General features: G+C 39.7%; 1 protein-coding gene across 1 annotated transcript in view; it reads right to left on the reverse strand.

Annotated features, from left to right (window-relative positions):
* LOC108104750 (DEAD-box helicase Dbp80) overlaps positions 1-18,122 on the reverse strand; it is an 86,268-nt gene that overhangs the window by 46,165 nt on the left and 21,981 nt on the right. Inside the window, exons 3-4 of the mRNA XM_041817713.1 lie at positions 5,105-5,236; positions 4,829-5,024 (exon numbers count right to left, since the gene is read on the reverse strand). Coding sequence (XP_041673647.1) covers positions 4,829-5,024; positions 5,105-5,236 — 328 coding nt within the window. The remainder of the gene's footprint in view (positions 1-4,828; positions 5,025-5,104; positions 5,237-18,122) is intronic.

Below are 18,122 nucleotides of genomic sequence, written 5' to 3' on the forward strand. Positions count from 1 at the left end.
CCCTTCCAATCCACCTTAGACTCTTTTAAAACCTAAGGTTATGGAGGCTAAAAAGATCACTTCGTCGAAGATATATGAGGTCCCAGGATCCAGTTGACAAAAGAGCTTATTGACTTGCTGAAGATGAACTTAAGAAAGTGCTAAGGCTTTGCTTATAAAGGGGGTCTTGTTCCCTATGCTCCTTTTCAACTCAATGTTACGTATCCACCACTTCCCCTCCCAATGGAAGTGTGCTGTAATAACGATGATACCAAAACCAGGGAAAACGGAGAATCTAATAAATCGATAGATATTGACACAAATAAGTAATACAAGGTCAAACGAAGGCATTCATAATAATATTATAGACGCCATAGTTTTCCGCGGCTTATTAAAGATTTTTCAAATCGGAACATTATTTCGCTATTTATGAAGAAATTTAAGTTATAAGGCCTCACATGGACAGTGACGTCACTATCAGTTACTCACCATGATTTCTCCGACAATAGGTGGTGCTTGCGGATTTCAACTATCAAAATGAATATTGTAAAATTGTGCAGTAAACAGTAAAGGGTATCTTATAATCGACTATAGCGTTTCCTCTGGTTTATAAAAACTTCAGACGAACGTCATTACACTGACTTTAGTAAAGCATTAAGGAGGTGTTAAATCATTCCCTTCTCTTGTGAAAACTTGATCTTGTTGAATTGCGTTGGATTAAATGACCTCTCTTGAAGGAGAAAACAAATTCTTTTTAAAAATGCCGTGTCAGCTTTGGTATAGGCTTTTTGTTCCGTAACTTTTCACATTATTCATTTATGACCATCTCTGACTATTAATGAATCTTTAGTGCTTATATAGGTAGATGATGTTAAACTTTGTCCGCAAATATACCGATGCCTCTTAGCAGGTGAAACTACACTCCGATCTGAACAATTTTATTAATACTTCACGGCTCTAAGTGCAAAGCTATGACGTTTTGTCGCCTTAATCCTCAGCTTGACACTTATACCCTGGACGGTGTAGCTCTGGAAAGAATTAAGGCAGTCGAATCATCTTAGCATCTTACTCGATGCAAAACTTAAGTATTCCGACCACATATTCTCTATAGTTAATAAAACTGGAGGTGTGCTTGGTTTCATTAAAAGGTGGTCAAAGGAATTCAATGACCCCTAATGACACAAAAACACTTTTCGTTTCTTTAATTCATTCGATGACCCTCTGGGATCCCAAGTATGGGGTTCACCAGTGTCTCATTGAATCTATCCAAAAGAATTTCTTAATATTTGCTCTCCGTGGCCTAAACTGGGATACAAAACTACACCTTTCCTATTATAAAAGTAGACTCTTACTAATAAATTTGTAATCCCTTACTAATCGTAGGACGATTCTTGGTGTCGTCTTTATCCATAGACTTCTTAAGGGTGAGGTTAATAGCAAGGAACTTTCAGGTCGTCTAAATATCCACATACCCCTTAGGCTCACTTGAAAGTATATTCCCCTGTATTTAGAGCATTGTAGTTCGAACTCTTCCCCCACTACCTTGAAAGTTCCCTTACTAATCTATAGCACAAAACGAACTTTTTTTCCCTATTCACTCGGACCTATCCCCGTGTTCCGCGCTGTACGTCAGAATTCTGCGCTGCTCGGTCGGTTCGGCGGGAGATCGGTTCAAGCAACGGGAGTCGCGCGAAGAAAGAACTCCGCTGAATATTAAAATAATAATCGCGTTTTTATTTAAATATATTCCAAATTTAAAAATATAAATTTTTTTTTGCCATGTAAGTCTATCTATCTGCCAGTGTGAATGGCGAACTCAGGAAATAAAAGGAATAGAAAGGCGGCCACGTCTAGTCGAACGTCCACAATACCAAACAAGAGGAAACGCTATAGTCGAGTGCCGCGACTATAAGATACCCGTTACTGTTTTACACAATTTTAAAATATTAATTTTGCTAGTGGAAATTCACAAGGCGCCACCTATTGTCAGAGGAAGTATGTTGAGTATGCTTATAGTGACGTCACTGCCCATGTGGAGCCTTATAACCTTAATTTCTTCATAAATAGCGAAATAATGTTCCGATTTGAAAAATCTTTTGTAAATCGATAGATATTAACAGAAATAAGTTACACAAGGTCAAACGAAAGCATTCATAATAATATTATAGACTCCACAGTTTTCCGCGGTTTGTGGGCGTTAGAGTGGGCGTGGCCGGATGAAACTTCGTGGCAAGTTGCAGAGGCAACTCCTAAATACGTATTCCTAAGCAAAATTGTGTAGCTTTTATAGTTTTCGAGATTTTTGCATTTTTGGTTTTTCGGGTTTTGTGGGCGTTAGAGTGGGCGTGGCGTTATCGGAAAAAATCAATTCGCATTGGGAGCATCATAGAAACATACATGCTTGATCCGAACTTTCTATCTCTTATAGTTACCGAGATATCAGCTTTTCTAGAAAATCCGAAAACCGTCTTTTGAGCCTTGTGGGCGTATGGGTGGGTGTGGCCGGATAGTAGTACCACTATAAGATGCGCTGTCATCTAAAGATTATACTTTCTGAATTTCAACTTTCTATCTTTCTATCTCTTATAGTTACCGAGATATCAGCTTTTCTAGAAAATCCGAAAACCGTCTTTTGAGCCTTGTGGGCGTATGGGTGGGTGTGGCCGGATAGTAGTACCACTATAAGATGCGCTGTCATCTAAAGATTATACTTTCTGAATTTCAACTTTCTATCTGCAATAGTTCCTGAGATTTCAGCAATTTTAGTTTTTTGCGATTTGTGGGCGTCAGAGTGGGCGTGGCAGGATGCTGTAATAAACTTGCGCTGTCCCGGGACCTCAAGAATCTTCATGCCTAATCTCAGCTTTGTATCTGCTATAGTTCCTGAGATCTCAGCGTTCATACGGACGGACGGACGGACGGACGGACGGACGGACGGATGGACGGACGGACGGACGGACGGACGGATGGACGGACGGACAGACGGACATGGCTCAATCGACTTCGCTATTGATCCTGATCAAGAATATATATACTTTATAGGGTCGCAAAAGCTTCCTTCTATCTATTACATACTTTTCAACGAATCTAGTATACCCTTTTACTCTACGAGTAACGGGTATAATAATAAAAAACATTCAGATCTCGGAAACTAAAAGTTAGAATTAATCATGCATATTTTTAAAATACCAGTGCATCTTATTGCGGTTCCATTATATATGTATAATATCTTTTTTGATAATTTTTTTTTATAAAATAAGCAGAAACGCTATAGTCGATGACAAAGCGCCAGCTTTTGTCAGGAATAGCATGATTAGTGCGTGAGGGTGAAGTCACTGCCCATTTAAATCCTTGCATGCTACATTTCTTAATAAATAGAGAAATAATGTTCCGATTTAAGGCAAGAAGAAACGCTATAGTCGAGAGCCCCAACTATAAAATACACGTTACTGTTTTACACAATTTTAAAATATTCATTTTGCTAGTAGAAATTACAAACCGCCATCTATTGTCAGTGACGCCGATTTAAATCCCAAGAGTTGCCTCTAACACTTGGCACTTCACCAAAACAAGCAATACCAGATCTTGTAACCAACACTAGACAAATCGTGTGTACATGAATGTTTAATTCTGTTTGGGAAAAATAACTTAGAAATACCCTCAACTTAATATATATTTGACCTACCGAAGTATCTGCTCCTTATTTCTATGGAGTGTCTGGTACCAAACTTAACGTAGTTTTAGACCACAATTAGTGAGGCCAGATATAAACAAAGTGTAAGCCGCGAATACAATTCAAACTGACCGATTGACTATCGGCACTTATCAGACTACCTCATCCGTCCCGCAACATCCCCACTCCCGTGAAGCAGCCGCATCATCCTTGCTCGATCGTCCGTCCACACTGCCGCTCCTCTGGGCACTCCATCTAATCCAGTGAACACCTCCTACCTCAGCCTATAACATCTTGTTTGAAAATATTTTTTTTTATAAAAAAAAAGCAGAAAAAGCATGATTACTACCTGATGGTGAAGTCACTGCCCTGTATCATACATTCCTTAATAAATCGCGAAAAATGCGAAATGATTATATTATATAACATATGCCAGTTCCTGTTTTCTTGCTCGTATAATTTTCGAGATTGTAGAGTTTTTGGGTTTTATGGGCGTTACAGTAGACGGGGCGTTTGAGGCATCATTAGAAACTACACGCTTAATCCCAACTTTCTAGTAAGGGTTGCCAGATAATGGTAGAACATTGGCATGCTCTCTACTCTAACGCCCATAAATCACTAAAATCTGAAACCGCTGAAGTCTCAGAAACTATTAGATGTTTAATGTTGGGATTAGGTAAGTATAATCTTGAGATGCCAGCGCATATTATGGTGGTACCATTATCCGGCCACGCCCTTACGCTTTTTTCCGGAAAACCCGGAAAAATTTATAAAACAGTAACGGGTATCTTATAGTCGCTCTCGACAATAACGTTTTTATACCCGTTACTCGAAGAGTAAAATGGTATATTACATTCGATGGAGAGTATGGAGGTCTAAAAGCAGCACAAGTTTATCTCAAGATCCAGCCTCGCCCAATCAAACGCCCACAAATCACGGATAACTAAAATCGCTGAATATTAGAGCTAGAATGTTGTATTGTTGTATTTAAAATGTCAGCGCATCTAACGCCCACAAACCGCGGAAAACAAAGAAACGCCGAAATCTTAAAAACTTGAAGTATTCAGATTCTGGGGGTGCCTTCTTAGCTCAAGATAATTATGACAAACCTAAGCTGCAGTGCCATTTATTTAACTATAGTTTTACCGATATCTATGTTTTTACAAAGCTATATACCTGAGGATGATTTAAGCTAACGTTCACACGACTAAGCATGGCCAAAACAAATGCTGCTGTTTTTCCTGTTCCCGACTGACTTTGTGCTATCATATTTTGTGGTGGATCCGCAAGAAGAGTTGGCAAGGCTGTTTCTTGAATTTTCGATGGCGTATTAAATCCCATTGCGTATATTCCTTTTAAAAGAGACGATTTTCTATAACATTTTAATTAAAATAAATAATTATTAAAAATTTATTTTAGTTTGTATAGGCGATTATTTATTTTCTTACTTACAGGTGTAAAGCCTCAAAGGTTTTAACAGAATGTAATGGCGAATTCGGATTTTTTTGTTGAATGTCGAGCGATAACTTCGTATTTACCAGACCCTTTCCTAATATTTTAATAAGGAGACTGGTTTCGGCTGGACTGAAAAAATAAATTAGTTTTAAAAACAAACTATTAATACAAAATAAGTCCCCAAAAGATAATATAATTAGGGTTAGGAAATGTTTCAATCCATATAAAGTATATATAATCTTGATAAGGATCAAGAGCCAAGGACGCCGAGACTAGACCTCAGGAGACAGACCTCTTAAATCAAAGATTTTATCCCAGCTTAATAAGAGCTGGTACGTTGGGAATAAGCATCTTTAGATGCCAGCGTATCTAATGGTGGTACCATTATTCGGTTAAGGCCACTCTAACGCCTCCCAAGCTCGAAAAACAGTTTCCTCTTTTTCCTTTTCTTTCAGAACGCTGAGATCTCGATAACTATAAGTGATTGATATTTCGGATTAAGCATATGGTTTTCAAAAAGAGCTGTGATTAATAGAATCATGTAACGTATATTTATTAACGGTGACATTCTTGGCTGTGGAAGGCCTTATAACCTGAGTATCCATTACATTTTAAAATAATAAGCTTTAGGATGCCGGAATAAAACAACCCTAAGATGTGATGACATCTTTACTATATGCTAAGTTATTGGTTTTTAGTTATGTGTTGTTATGCGGCCGTTATAGTGGACATTCTTGGACGTTTGAGATCATACGTATAGAACAAGGAAAAAACAACTCGGTTATTTATATATATATATATATGAGAATATAAGTTAAGGAGTAACAATCTTATTTTCCTTGGTGATTCTTGATTCACCTGATAAAACTGTGCGTACTTGCATTTGTCGAGGCTCTTCGTGGAAGCGAAGTCGGTTTCCCGACAATGCATATATGTTTAAAGGTTTAGATAAATCGAAGGTACATCGTTCGAGAAACCCCGGCAGAGAGGGACCCCCTCTACCACTTTTACAAAATAAATTACATACTTTTTAATGAATACCCGTTACTTCTAGAGTAAAAGGGTATATTCTTTCCTATGATGGTTTCAGCGTGGCGTGTATAACAGAGACAATAAACCAGTTCAACAGTTGCAAATATATGAGCGCAGGAGATCACTAAACATTGCTTTTAGAACATAAAAACAGTTAAATCCTCTTTAGAAATATTGGGAGAGAGGAAAACTGCAATAATTTAGAGTTACATAAAAATGAATTACACTATTTAAAAATATAAACAAAAAACATAATTCAGAAAAATAAATGAATATAAGCAAGCAAGATAGTAGGGCAAGATTTGCTAAAATAGAAACACTGGTACTTTTACTACAGAGCAGAAAATAAATATAACCGATAAAAAGCGACGCTAGATCGAAACTGACTATTATTAATCCTTGGTGTCAACGAAACATGATACATATTTTGTCAACTGCTTTTAAGACAAATTATCTTGTTGCTGTGTGGTCTCGACGGATCAGAGGCCGTAATAGATGCTCAAATCGCAACCAAGACCGCAACCATACTTTACCCCCTCTATATTTGGCTCTCCACAATCATCTTGGACATATTGCTATCAAAAAACTAGATCTTCTATTCGTCTATATTATTATACCAATAAACGGTGACTGCACTTCCTCAAGGTGCTGAAACACGGCAAAAACCACTGACATCTTAAGAAAAAGAAGAGCTTGAATATCGATACTAAGCATGTAAGTTAACACACCCAGTTCCCAAATTGGGAAACTGCCGAGTTGCGGGCCACATCCGGTGGCCAACACACGGAATAGGGAAACTGCCGACTCTGCACTCCGGGGACAATCACCGGGAAGTGGTCAACATGCGTAACGAAGAAACCGCCGACTCTGCACTATGGGGGCAATCCCACGGTTCCCGGCCAGATCTCTCGCGCAGCGAGTGATCGTAAGCACCTGGATAAAATTGCTGATCCGGCACTTTGGCGACAGCGCTTCGACCGGACGAAGACTTCTAGCTGCAGCCGGATCGGACATTTAGTTCAGTTTTAAATCATACTCCGCAGCCGTAGCTGTGTAATAAATAATTGTAACACATTGTTTATATTATCCTTTACCTTAACAGGTTTAGGTGAAATAAATGAAAGAAACTTAATAAACCCAATCTCTTATAAATGAATCTTTGCCCCAACGGGCTTGAGTGAAAGTAAGAAATAATACAATAGAGGTTACACTAAATTAACTGGCGCCCAACGTAACCGACTCACGCGATACGAAGTTTAATGCATTTACACAAGTAATTGCAATCGGTAGTGATAATTAATTAAACAATTAAGTAATAATAAAAAAAAGAACACACAAAAGTGCAGTGCTCAAATTGGCAGAAAAAATACGCCAAAGAAAAAATATCGGGGAACACCAAAAATTCCCCACCCTTCAACAAAAAAATAACGAAAAAGTTACGAACTTACGAAAGTACAGTGCTCAAAGTGGCAGAAAAAATACGCCAAAGAAAACATACATCAAAAGAAAAAACAACAGGGAACATCAAAAATTCCCCACCCTTCAACAAAAAAAAAACCAAAAACTTGCGAACCTTACAAAAATAAAAACAAAGCAAAGACAGCGACAGTGACAACAGCGGCAGCGACAGCATCGGCGGCGATAACAGCGGCAGCGACGACGGCGGCGGCAACGACGACGGCAGCAGCAGCGACGGCGGCAGCGACGGCCACAACAACAACCAAACCATACGAAATGTGAGTAGGCTTTTTGTCTGGAATTATCGCCAAATAAATAAAATAAATCCGCGACATCTAACTGTGGGAACAATAAGAATTCCCTCTCTTTGCAATTTCGAGTAAAATTTCTCTTTCTCGAAAGTAAAAACCTACGAATTAAATTAAAAAAATTTTATTTCTCTCGAAAATAAAAACTTTTAAAAATTAAATTTTATTTCAACAATATTTAAATAAAGTAAAAAGCTCTTACTTGAATTTTTCTGGGAGTTCCAAAGAAAACATATTAAACATAAATATATTTATTTAGTAAATTTATAAATAAAATTTCCGACTGCCCATGGACTAATTTTTAAAAAAAAAAATTAAGTAACGGCCCCATGTACCGAAACCATAAAGAACCCGAGTCAGACGACGAGGTTATTGCAGAGTATAGGAAACTTTTGGACACAAAAATGCAACTTCAGAAAACTCACCAAGAACAAGAAACTGAGACTTCTTACCAGCCATCCACTAGCAAGGGGGCATTTATTCGACCTAGTATTTTTAACACTACAAGCCCACATCCGCTTACAATGCAGCCAGAACAGATTGCAAGCATTGAGGCCGCTATAACTAGCGCACTCCAAAAACAACAGGAACTATTTGATAAAAAATTAGCTGCAGTTATAGGGGAGTTAAAATCACTCAAAACAAAAGATAGCACCCCACAAATTCAAACTTATCAGGAAATCGAATTGAAACCTGAGATACAGTGCAACGAACCCCTTGATATGGTCAAGTCGGTTCCAGAATTTGATGGTAGCCAGGAAAATTATATCTCCTGGAGGCAAGCTGCCACCGCAGCCTATAAGATATATGAACAATGCGACGGTAGTAGTCGACACTACCAAGCCGTCGGTATTCTAAAAAATAAAGTGAGAGGATCAGCAGCCGCAGTGCTCTCCTCCTTCAATACAGTATTAAATTTTCATGCCATACTGGCACAGCTAGATTTCACGTACGCGGACAAAACTGCGACGCACGTTATCAACCAAGAATTAAGTCTGTCAAGACAGGGAGAGCTACCACTGCTCAAATTCTATGATGAAATAGAACGGAAGCTAACGCTTCTAACAAACAACACAATAATGACCCATGACGCAACCGCAGCTGCCATCTTAAATGAGCAGCACAGAAATGACGCTTTACGTGCGTTCATATCTGGGTTAAAAAAATCCCTAAAAATAGCCGTTTTTCCGGCACAACCTCGGGAATTGCCATCAGCTTTAGCATTAGCACAGGAAGCTGAATCGAGCAACGAAAGAAGTGCTTTTGCGGCCACTTTCGCCCGACATCATGAGGAGAAAACACATAAGCAGAACAACCAACGACAAGCAGGTTGGAAAAATCCCCAGACGCAGTATGAAAATTCGGGAGCAGTTAAGAAAACTCCTCACTTTATTAGAACCCAAAAAGGGGCCAACAATCAGAGTGGTTCCTTTAAACAGAGACCCCACACAAACTCGGGAACTTATCAGGGTCAACCAGCACCAGAGCCAAAGGAGGTCGACAATGGAGGTTCTCTAGAAGGTAGGTAGCTAGGCAGTCAACTAAACAAAAGATAAACTTCATTCCAGAAGAGAAATCTGACAACGAAGATTATGACACCGTTGCTCAAGCCTGTGCCACTGAAATAGAAGACGATCTTGATGAAGAAGATTCGTGTATTTATTTAGATTTAAATCCCTGCTCCCCTACATTACACGTTCGGTAGCAGAAAGAGAAATAAAACCTCAAAAATTACATTACTCCAATTCCGGGGCTGAAAGGCATCGTGTCAGCGGAGAAACCCTTTACAGTGAAGTCAATCCATGGCTTCACCAAAATAGATAAAAAGTGCCTAGTTTCGGTGTTTAAAATAAAAAAACCCCTTTTTTATTCTAAATAACCTTAAAGAATTCGACGGTATTATCGGTGTCGACTTGCTTAAACAAGCGAATGCGAAACTCGATTTTACTGGAAACATTATTCACACAAACAACGGAGATGAAAAAATCCGATTTACTAGGGATATTAAGGCCACCTTTGATAAAATGATTCTTAAAAATCAAAAAGCCTTCGCTGACCCAGACGAAGCACTTCCATTTAACATTAACACTATATCAACAATAAAAACTGATGGGGAACCGGTGGGAACCGCACCCCATGGGTGTAACCGAATTCGTCAATGCAGAGGTTAAACAACTTCTAGCGGACGGCGTAATACGGCCATCCAGATCCCCATATAACAACCCTATGTGGGTTGTAGATAAAAAAGGCATAGACCAGAATGGGGTTAGGAAGAAGCGATTAGTTATCGACTTCAGAATTCCGACAATACTGTCGAATATGGGCGAGTCGCAGTATTTCACTACACTCGACCTCAAATCAGGCTTCCACCAGATAGAGCTGGCGGAAAAGGACAGGGAAAAAAAGCCTTCTCCGTAAACAATGGCAAATACGAATTTCGCAGAATGCCATTTGCACTTAAAAACGCCCCAAGCATCTTCCAAAGGGATATTGATGAAGTCCTTAAAGAGGGAATCTCAAAAATATGCTACGATTACGTTGATGACGTGAGCATATTTTCAAAAACAAAAGAGGACCACGTCAGGGACGTGGACTGGGTTTTAGCCAAACTCTTGGAAGCATGAGGTATGAGAGTATCCCAAGAGAAATCGAAGTTCTTTAAAAAAAGCGTCGAGTACCTGGGTTTTATAGTGACACAAGGGGGACTCCAAACTTCACCTGAAAAGGTAAAAGCTATTAAGGAATTAACCCCACCAAAAACACTTTTTGACCTTAGATCTTTTCTGGGGCTAGCTAGCTACTACAGGTGTTTCATTGAAAACTTCGCGACAATCGCAAGACCCCTAACAAGCATCCTAAAGGGAGAAAATGGGAAGGTTAGTAAATATCAATCGAGAAAGATTGATATTAACATGACCAAAGAACAAAAAGAAACGTTCGACAGACTGAGAGAAATCTAGACATCAGAAGACGTTTTGCTCTCATATCCAGATTTTAAGAGGCCATTCGACTTAACTACGGACGCGTCAGGCTTCGGACTAGGGGCAGTTCTATCTCACGATGGTCGCCCAATTACAATGATATCACGCGCACTACGTGATAACGAAAAAAACTACGCAACCAATGAGCGAGAGATCCTTGCCATTGTGTGGGCTCTTAAAAACCTCCGGAATTACTTATACGGAGCAAAAGGGTTGCAGATCTTTACCGATCATCAACCACTCACCTTTGCCGTCTCAGAAAAAAATCCCAATGCAAAGCTGAAGCGTTGGAAAGGGATTATTGACGACCATGGTGCAAAACCATGGGCAGAACATTAATACCCAAGAAGACGGACAACAATCGGACTTAGTCACTATCCATAGTGAAGAGTCCCTAACATACTCCATCGAGACAACCTACAATCCATTAAACTGCTTCCGAAACCAAATAATAATTGAGGACGGAAATAGTTTCTCGGTGGATACATTCATCTTGTTTTTAAAGCAAAGTCAGACACATAATCAAAACCCCCAACCGGGAAAATCTGATGGAAGCATTACAAGATGTTGAAAACGCAGAGGTAGTAAACGCGATACATTGTTCCCTACCAACCTTAGCGTTTATCCAACACCGACTAGTGGAGTCCTTCCCTAGCACTACTTTTAAGCACACGAAAAACTTCGTACAGGACATAACGGACTCAACCTAACAGAAAGACATTGTCATAACCGAAGACAACAGGGCTCACCGAGCGGCACAGGAAAATGTAAAACAAATCCTTAGGGACTATTTCTTCCCAAAAATGCTTCGGTTAGCGACAGAAATAACATCAAACTGCAAAACCTGTTCCATGGCAAAATACAAACACCACACATCAAAACAAAGGGTCGCAGAAACTCCTATACCTTCATTCGTTGGGGAAATTCTACACATAGATATTTTCTCAACAGATGGAACCCTTTTCCTTACATGCGTCGACAAATTCTCAAAATTCGTCATAGTGCAAACCATCGCATCTAGGGCCATAGTAGATATAAAAGCACCTTTACTTCAAATAATAAATTCCTTTCCGAATACCAAAACAATCTACTGCGATAACGAAAGATCATTAAACTCCGAGACTATTAAAACAATCTTGTTAAATCATTTCAATATCACCATTTCCAACGCTCCACCTCTACACAGCACATCAAATGGCCAAGTAGAGAGATTTCATAGCACTCTTGCTGAAATAGCCAGATGCTTGAAACTTGGATGCAAACTAAACGATACCATAGAACTAATCCTCTTAGCAACCAACAAATACAATAACTCAATCCACTCAGAAACAAACAAAAAACCATCAGAAATAGTTCACACAAAGCCCATGGAATTCGACATAAACTTAGTAAGAAAATTCAACAGGCACAGGAGAAGACGCTGGACCATTTAAGGACTATCGGGTAGGCGAAAAAGTTTTTCTAAAAGCAAATAAAAGACTAGGTAACAAGCTCTCACCGCTATGTTCAGAGGAAACAATAGAAGCTGACCTGGGGACAACAGTCTTAATTAGAGGGAGGGTGGTCCAAAAAAGACAACCTACGCTAACCATCCATCGGAAGACTACCGACAACCTTTTTATAATTTTTATTTTTTTATATTTTTTATATTCATCTATATTCTTCTACATTATAATATGAGCACTAATGGCTGTTAAGACGGACGCGACGGTGAAACTGAATGACTATACGAACACGGACTATTCCCCACAAAGGACAGTGACATTGAAATCTTTCGGATACCTACAATGTGCAACGAACGTGACGACCCACGAGGACTTTGCTGACCAGACGGATACGCTAACGAGAACATTTACCGACAACCACAGACTACCAGTTATAGAGACGGACATCAGACAAATTCGCAAGTTGGTAGCTACCCTAAAAATCCATCCACTAGGAATATAAACTTAATTAGGGCAAGCCTTAAAAGTTGTTGCAGGTATACTAGACTTTAATGATATGGAGTAAAATTCAAACAAGAGCAACTAATAAAAACAGAATTAAATATCAAATTCCAAGAACTTTCGAGTGCTATTCAAAAATTCGAGACAATTAAAGATTGGCTAATTGGCTTAACCCTAGCAAAATTAAACATCGTAAGTCCGGACATTCTAGATAGCTCCGACATTGGCGAATTTAAAGACAAACAGCCTATTAACATAAGCTTAATAGAAATTTTAGAAGTATCTAGTATAAGTGTTTTTCAAAATTCCGATATCATTCATTTTCTCATTAAATTTCCTAACCCTAAGCTTGTTTGTAAGAAGACAACAGTCTATCCTCAACAAGATCCTAGACTTCGAAAACGGAAACCTAGTCGCTGAGTGCCCGGGACGAAACCTCAACATCGGGTACTGCAAGACGACAGTTGGCGCCACCTTCTGCAGGGAGCTCCAAAATAACACCTGTGCTCAGCAATCACGATCCACCAAGCTCGGCTGAGCCTTCCGTTCCACCACCTGAAGAACAAAGTCTACGCCAACCCAAGAATTAACGATGACTTGGAACCACCACCCAGAGCCCGATCAGAAGTGGCCAACACGCGCATTAAAGAAATCGTCGACTCCGCACTCTGGAGTCAATCCCACGGTTCCCGGCCAGAACTCTCGCGCAGCGAGTGATCGTAAGCACCTGGATAAAATTGCTGATCCGGCACTTTGGCGACAGCGCTTCGACCGGACGAAGACTTCTAGCTGCAGCCGGATCGGACATTTAGTTCAGTTTTAAATCATACTCCGCAGCCGTAGCTGTGTTATAAATAATTGTAACACATTGTTTATATTATCCTTTACCTTAACAGGTTTAGGTGAAATAAATAAAAGAAACTTAATAAACCCAATCTCTTATAAATGAATCTTTGCCCCAACGGGCTTGAGTGAAAGTAAGAAATAATACAATAGAGGTTACACTAAATTAACTGGCGCCCAACGTAACCGACTCACGCGATACGAAGTTTAATGCATTTACACAAGTAATTGCAATCGGTAGTGATAATTAATTAAACAATTAAGTAATAATAAAAAAAAGAACACACAAAAGTGCAGTGCTCAAATTGGCAGAAAAAATACGCCAAAGAAAAAATATCGGGGAACACCAAAAATTCCCCACCCTTCAACAAAAAAATAACGAAAAAGTTACGAACTTACGAAAGTACAGTGCTCAAAGTGGCAGAAAAAATACGCCAAAGAAAACATACATCAAAAGAAAAAACAACAGGGAACATCAAAAATTCCCCACCCTTCAACAAAAAAAAAAACCAAAAACTTGCGAACCTTACAAAAATAAAAACAAAGCAAAGACAGCGACAGTGACAACAGCGGCAGCGACAGCATCGGCGGCGATAACAGCGGCAGCGACGACGGCGGCGGCAACGACGACGGCAGCAGCAGCGACGGCGGCAGCGACGGCCACAACAACAACCAAACCATACGAAATGTGAGTAGGCTTTTTGTCTGGAATTATCGCCAAATAAATAAAATAAATCCGCGACATCTAACTGTGGGAACAATAAGAATTCCCTCTCTTTGCAATTTCGAGTAAAATTTCTCTTTCTCGAAAGTAAAAACCTACGAATTAAATTAAAAAAATTTTATTTCTCTCGAAAATAAAAACTTTTTAAAAATTAAATTTTATTTCAACAATATTTAAATAAAGTAAAAGCTCTTACTTGAATTTTTCTGGGAGTTCCAAAGAAAACATATTAAACATAAATATATTTATTTAGTAAATTTATAAATAAAATTTCCGACTGCCCATGGACTAATTTTTAAAAAAAAAAATTAAGTAACGGCCCCATGTACCGAAACCATAAAGAACCCGAGTCAGACGACGAGGTTATTGCAGAGTATAGGAAACTTTTGGACACAAAAATGCAACTTCAGAAAACTCACCAAGAACAAGAAACTGAGACTTCTTACCAGCCATCCACTAGCAAGGGGGCATTTATTCGACCTAGTATTTTTAACACTACAAGCCCACATCCGCTTACAATGCAGCCAGAACAGATTGCAAGCATTGAGGCCGCTATAACTAGCGCACTCCAAAAACAACAGGAACTATTTGATAAAAAATTAGCTGCAGTTATAGGGGAGTTAAAATCACTCAAAACAAAAGATAGCACCCCACAAATTCAAACTTATCAGGAAATCGAATTGAAACCTGAGATACAGTGCAACGAACCCCTTGATATGGTCAAGTCGGTTCCAGAATTTGATGGTAGCCAGGAAAATTATATCTCCTGAGGCAAGCTGCCACCGCAGCCTATAAGATATATGAACAATGCGACGGTAGTAGTCGACACTACCAAGCCGTCGGTATTCTAAAAATAAAGTGAGAGGATCAGCAGCCGCAGTGCTCTCCTCCTTCAATACAGTATTAAATTTTCATGCCATACTGGCACAGCTAGATTTCACGTACGCGGACAAAACTCCGACGCACGTTATCAACCAAGAATTAAGTCTGTATAGACAGGGAGAGCTACCACTGCTCAAATTCTATGATGAAATAGAACGGAAGCTAACGCTTCTAACAAACAACACAATAATGACCCATGACGCAACCGCAGCTGCCATCTTAAATGAGCAGCACAGAAATGACGCTTTACGTGCGTTCATATCTGGGTTAAAAAAATCCCTAAAAATAGCCGTTTTTCCGGCACAACCTCGGGAATTGCCATCAGCTTTAGCATTAGCACAGGAAGCTGAATCGAGCAACGAAAGAAGTGCTTTTGCGGCCACTTTCGCCGGACATAATGAGGAGAAAACACACAAGCAGAACAACCAGCGACAAGGAGGTTGGAAAAATCCCCAGACGCAGTATGAAAATTCGGGAGCAGTTAAGAAAACTCCTAACCTTATTAGAACCCAAAAAGGGGCCAACAATCAGAGTGGTTCCTTTAAACAGAGACCCCACACAAACTCGGGAACTAATCAGGGTCAACCAGCACCAGAGCCAATGGAGGTCGACAATGGAGGTTCTCTAGAAGGTAGGTAGCTAGGCAGTCAACTAAACAAAAGATAAACTTCATTCCAGAAGAGAAATCTGACAACGAAGATTATGACACCGTTGCTCAAGCCTGTGCCACTGAAATAGAAGACGATCTTGATGAAGAAGATTCGTGTATTTATTTAGATTTAAATCCCCTGCTCCCCTACATTACACGTTCGGTAGCAGAAAGAGAAATAAAACCTCAAAAATTACATTACTCCAATTCCGGGGCTGAAAGGCATCGTGTCAGCGGAGAAACCCTTTACAGTGAAGTCAATCCATGGCTTCACCAAAATAGATAAAAAGTGCCTAGTTTCGGTGTTTAAAATAAAAAAACCCCTTTTTTATTCTAAATAACCTTAAAGAATTCGACGGTATTATCGGTGTCGACTTGCTTAAACAAGCGAATGCGAAACTCGATTTTACTGGAAACATTATTCACACAAACAACGGAGATGAAAAAATCCGATTTACTAGGGATATTAAGGCCACCTTTGATAAAATGATTCTTAAAAATCAAAAAGCCTTCGCTGACCCAGACGAAGCACTTCCATTTAACATTAACACTATATCAACAATAAAAACTGATGGGGAACCGGTGGGAACCGCACCCCATGGGTGTAACCGAATTCGTCAATGCAGAGGTTAAACAACTTCTAGCGGACGGCGTAATACGGCCATCCAGATCCCCATATAACAACCCTATGTGGGTTGTAGATAAAAAAGGCATAGACCAGAATGGGGTTAGGAAGAAGCGATTAGTTATCGACTTCAGAATTCCGACAATACTGTCGAATATGGGCGAGTCGCAGTATTTCACTACACTCGACCTCAAATCAGGCTTCCACCAGATAGAGCTGGCGGAAAAGGACAGGGAAAAAAAGCCTTCTCCGTAAACAATGGCAAATACGAATTTCGCAGAATGCCATTTGCACTTAAAAACGCCCCAAGCATCTTCCAAAGGGATATTGATGAAGTCCTTAAAGGGAATCTCAAAAATATGCTACGATTACGTTGATGACGTGAGCATATTTTCAAAAACAAAAGAGGACCACGTCAGGGACGTGGACTGGGTTTTAGCCAAACTCTTGGAAGCATGAGGTATGAGAGTATCCCAAGAGAAATCGAAGTTCTTTAAAAAAAGCGTCGAGTACCTGGGTTTTATAGTGACACAAGGGGGACTCCAAACTTCACCTGAAAAGGTAAAAGCTATTAAGGAATTAACCCCACCAAAAACACTTTTTGACCTTAGATCTTTTCTGGGGCTAGCTAGCTACTACAGGTGTTTCATTGAAAACTTCGCGACAATCGCAAGACCCCTAACAAGCATCCTAAAGGGAGAAAATGGGAAGGTTAGTAAATATCAATCGAGAAAGATTGATATTAACATGACCAAAGAACAAAAAGAAACGTTCGACAGACTGAGAGAAATCTAGACATCAGAAGACGTTTTGCTCTCATATCCAGATTTTAAGAGGCCATTCGACTTAACTACGGACGCGTCAGGCTTCGGACTAGGGGCAGTTCTATCTCACGATGGTCGCCCAATTACAATGATATCACGCGCTACTACGTGATAACGAAAAAACTACGCAACCAATGAGCGAGAGATCCTTGCCATTGTGTGGGCTCTTAAAACCTCCGGAATTACTTATACGGAGCAAAAGGGTTGCAGATCTTTACCGATCATCAACCACTCACCTTTGCCGTCTCAGAAAAAAATCCCAATGCAAAGCTGAAGCGTTGGAAAGGGATTATTGACGACCATGGTGCAAAACCATGGGCAGAACATTAATACCCAAGAAGACGGACAACAATCGGACTTAGTCACTATCCATAGTGAAGAGTCCCTAACATACTCCATCGAGACAACCTACAATCCATTAAACTGCTTCCGAAACCAAATAATAATTGAGGACGGAAATAGTTTCTCGGTGGATACATTCATCTTGTTTTTAAAGCAAAGTCAGACACATAATCAAAACCCCAACCGGGAAAATCTGATGGAAGCATTACAAGATGTTGAAAACGCAGAGGTAGTAAACGCGATACATTGTTCCCTACCAACCTTAGCGTTTATCCAACACCGACTAGTGGAGTCCTTCCCTAGCACTACTTTTAAGCACACGAAAAACTTCGTACAGGACATAACGGACTCAACCTAACAGAAAGACATTGTCATAACCGAAGACAACAGGGCTCACCGAG

Source organism: Drosophila eugracilis, unplaced genomic scaffold (genome assembly GCF_018153835.1).
Source record: "Drosophila eugracilis isolate 14026-0451.02 unplaced genomic scaffold, ASM1815383v1 contig_1040, whole genome shotgun sequence".
NCBI classification, from domain to species: Eukaryota; Metazoa; Arthropoda; class Insecta; order Diptera; family Drosophilidae; genus Drosophila; species Drosophila eugracilis.